The 3,954-nt window shown below is 38.2% G+C and overlaps 1 protein-coding gene across 1 annotated transcript; it reads right to left on the reverse strand.

The window, feature by feature from the left end:
• Window positions 1-1,016: 1,016 nt before the first annotated feature.
• LOC113319642 (protein OBERON 3-like) lies at window positions 1,017-3,699 on the reverse strand. The gene is made up of 4 exons (XM_026567888.1): window positions 3,068-3,699; window positions 2,020-2,591; window positions 1,837-1,903; window positions 1,017-1,676 (listed from the first exon to the last, which is right to left on the reverse strand). The coding sequence occupies exons 1-4, from the start codon at window positions 3,525-3,527 to the stop codon at window positions 1,186-1,188; spliced, it is 1,590 nt and encodes a 529-aa protein (XP_026423673.1). The 5' UTR covers window positions 3,528-3,699; the 3' UTR covers window positions 1,017-1,185.
• Between the last annotated feature and the right edge of the window lie 255 nt (window positions 3,700-3,954).

The raw sequence follows: 3,954 nt of genomic DNA on the forward strand, positions 1-3,954 counted from the left end.
CCACCGAACTTCTAACACTAGGTTACTTTTAACCTGAATTTCTGTTGGGAACTTGGTTGCGTTGAAGTTTGCGAACTAACCGAACACACAAGAAGTACTCAAATAAATTGTCAAGTTCAAAGTTCGGTTACCTACCATTTTATCCTAGGTAACCGAACATTGCACTGTACGACCAAAACCTCCATTAACGAGCGAGTTCGGTAACCTGCGTGTTTGGAAAACATAACCGAACTACACTTTCAGGTGTGTTCGGTTACATGTTCTTGACATATGGTAACCGAACTACACTTTCAGATGTGTTCGGTTACATGTTGTTGACATATTGTTAACAGAACTGGCCCAAATTTACATAAAAAATTTCATTTTTTTGAAAGTTTGGAGCAATTCAACCAACATTATCTAAGTTTGAAGCATACCTGGGTACCCAAATACCCTTCCTCCGGTTGTGGTTGGTAAAATCCATCGTTTTTCATGGTTTCCTTCTTCATCTTCTCTAACTTTACTCTCTCAATAATTCTATTTCTTTTAAAAAAAAAAACGTATCTGATTTTTTAATCTCACTAATTATCTTTAACTTAATCATCTCACTAATCATTACACTAACTATTATTAGCACTAGCTAATCATCACCCAAAATTAATCAGGAGGGTAATTTAGGTATTAATATAAATATCTAGATAAGGGATGACCTAGATTTACTTCTAATGTCTTTACCCAAAATAAAACCATGGTCCCCCAAGAAAAATCATGGTCCCAAAAAAAATCGTTCTTTCAAAACATTCTTGTAGGACTAATGAGTTCAGCAAAGCCCAATTCACCCAAAGAGCGGTAAATGGACTGATTGCAATTTGCAAGTCCCCAAATGCGAAATGATTGCAATCCAGGTTTGAGTTCATCAAGCCTTGGTAACTAGAATTTTGACTCTATTCAGAAGCTTCGTTAATGACTATCTACTACTTTAAGAGAAAATCAACAGCTCGTTAACCTATTTACAAGCTGAGCTACTAAAGAATCAATTCAAAAAACAAAATCTACTATTTTCTTTTGTTATAGCTCGATGAACCACAGGTCTTAACAGCTAAGACAAGAAGGTTAACCTTTACATACAATTAAAACCTAAACCTGAAGAATATACAAAAGCTGGTGATACACAACGCCTACCAAACCCCACTAAAGATGTAAATTTCAGTCTTCATTTTGCAAACCAAAATGTTCCATTAGAATACTTGTAGGAGTCCTTCCAAATCCTCTGGCAATTCGGACCATATCCTTAAGGCTCACAAGTTCCTGCTTAATCTCACTTACTCTGTTCAGAATGCTTGTAAGAAGGGTGTCCATGTCAGAATTCTTGCTCGAAGATGACCGATTATCTAGTTTATACTTATCTGCATCAAGCTTTTGGTACAAATCAAGTATAGCACGTTTCTTAGCATAAAGCTTTGCTTTTGCAGTTTCATATTCGACCTGCTGTGACTTCTTTAATTCTTGGAGTACTTGCTCCACCTCCTTCTCAAGCTTCACAGATTCAATCTGGTGGTCTGAAGTTATGTACAGAGGTTCTTGAGAACTTTTCTGCGCCTTCAGATCAGAGGCACCAACATTCAAAGAATATGACCCAGCTGAAACATCTTTATTTTCCACTACTGGTCTCTCGCTCTTGATATGAGGCTCTGCTCCTATTTTTAAAAAATATAAAAGTAAGCAGATAACTTGGTAAACTAAGGTTCACCAACCAACACGTAAGAGTCTAAGGATACATAATTTACTGTGTTTATCTTGTTCATTGACTATTCTAAGGTCTCACAGGTTCAGGTAGGAGATTCAAAAGAAACTAACCTGGAGAAATCTCTGAGATGTCGCCTTCCATATTCCAGATTTCATCAAGGTAAATCCCACTTTTGAGCTGACATAGATAGCAGTTTCGTCATTAAATACAGAATGGGACTCGAATGACCTGCTAAACAAGAACAGTACTGCAGATCTATTATGCCTATTTTAGAAAATGGATAAAAAAAATACCTTTCTAAAGGCCAACTCAATACTGTTGAGCAAGTTCAATGCACCCACACGTTGTGAGCCACGCACAATGCTTAAGCCCAACTTCAGAATTTTCTCAATCTCATCTGGGGAATTAAGAGATTGACAGGTTTGTAGAAGCCTTGTAACATGTGGAATGAGATCTGTTATCTTATCACATCGTCTACAATAATATTCCACATCTAACCCGATACTACCTCCCACTTTTCCAGCCATATAAGAACGAAGTGCACAGTCCAGATGAGCAGCATGCCCACAAATATAATCTTCACCTTGTTTAGCTTCACATCTAATAAAACTATAACCACCGTGAATCCAATCGATAATATTGGAACAAAGAATGCAACAACAATTGCGACAGAAATTGACTTCACTGCAGCAGATATCACAATCCATGTCAGGTAGAGAGAGGGAGTTGCTCCTTGCTTCTCGTTGGTCAAGGCACATTATATTTCGAGCCTTACAATCCACAGTTGAAGTATTTGATTCATGTCCAGAATGCTCAACCTCAGCTGAGTCTCCTCTGAGCGGTATGATTGGATAAAGCAGCTGATCTACAGGTGTCAGAGAAGAAGGAAATTACTAAAGAATGAAGCAGCACCCATTGACCAGACAGGCCTAAATGCAGCAAAAAACATAGATTGAGATGCATCAGAATTGACACCTTCAGGAAAGGTCTCTAGCATATCCTTTGAAAATGTACTACTATTAGTTTTGGTTTGAAGTGACCTAAGCCAAACAGAAGTGATGATATCCATGAAAATGCAACATGCATATTTCAGAATCAAAGCTGTGCATGCACATGTTGAGGATGGGTGTCCCAGACTATATTGAGTACATCCAGGAGTAATGTCAGGGAAGCATGTGTTAATTTCATTACAATAACAAATCATCCAGTAAAGGTCCCTTAGACATGCACACCTTCTTGCCAAGGGGAAGTTTCATTATCATGGCATTTGTACTAGGCCTGTAATTAAGCCAAGTCCCTACCAAATGTATGAAGATAAAACGATGCAGAAAGAATGTATACCTTTTTGCCAATCATATTCATTTGAAGGGATCTTCCAACAAAAAGACTTGAAGAAGGCATCTACATCAGCATTGGGAATTTCCTCCTGGAGAAATTTTACAACTCCTTGAATACTAGGAAAAACAGCTTTTCGCTGTCCTGACTTCCGTGGCTTTAATAGACGAGCAGGCGGAATCAAAAATCTATCCCACATGTACCCATTCAACAATGTCCTTCTACCTACCCTCCATCTCCAATTATCACCTGCTTTTGGCCAATTTTCAGGAGCATATGGCATACCTTCACCGGATTCACCAAGACCTACCGGACGAAGAACCAAAACAACCTCTCCAACACCACCAGCTGCGGAATCACTATCTTTATCAGGATCATCTAGAATCATCACATCTTTGACACCACCGGGTTCAGAACCATTATCTCTATCAGGATCATCGAGAATCATCGCAGTTTTGTCTGTCATTTAAGCAATCAGGCTCAAACCCTTGATCCTTCTGTCAAAACCAATTAAAATAACACATTCTTCTTCTCCGATCGATTATATTATTACAAGAAGGAAGAGAAGAAAAACCCTAAAATAAAGGTGGTGATGTCTAATACCTAATCACTCGAAACATCTGTACGAATTAAACTGGACATCGTGTACACGCGGTGAAAAACGATGAGAGCTAGCTCCATTTGTATTAAAGATTGTGTTATTTGCTGACTGCATAGCTATAAGGGCCACCTAAGGGCAATTCTTACGGCAATGAACATTTTTTTTGTTGAGCCATCATGGATGAACAAACCGTGTTTTCCACTATGGAAAACTACAGCAAAATGAACAGATTTGGCTTTCCAGGATCCCACTAATATTTCTTTTTAATATAAAATGTGTTGTAGGATAAAGA

The sequence above is a fragment of the Papaver somniferum genome, chromosome 10, assembly GCF_003573695.1.
Source record: "Papaver somniferum cultivar HN1 chromosome 10, ASM357369v1, whole genome shotgun sequence".
Classification (NCBI taxonomy): Eukaryota; Viridiplantae; Streptophyta; class Magnoliopsida; order Ranunculales; family Papaveraceae; genus Papaver; species Papaver somniferum.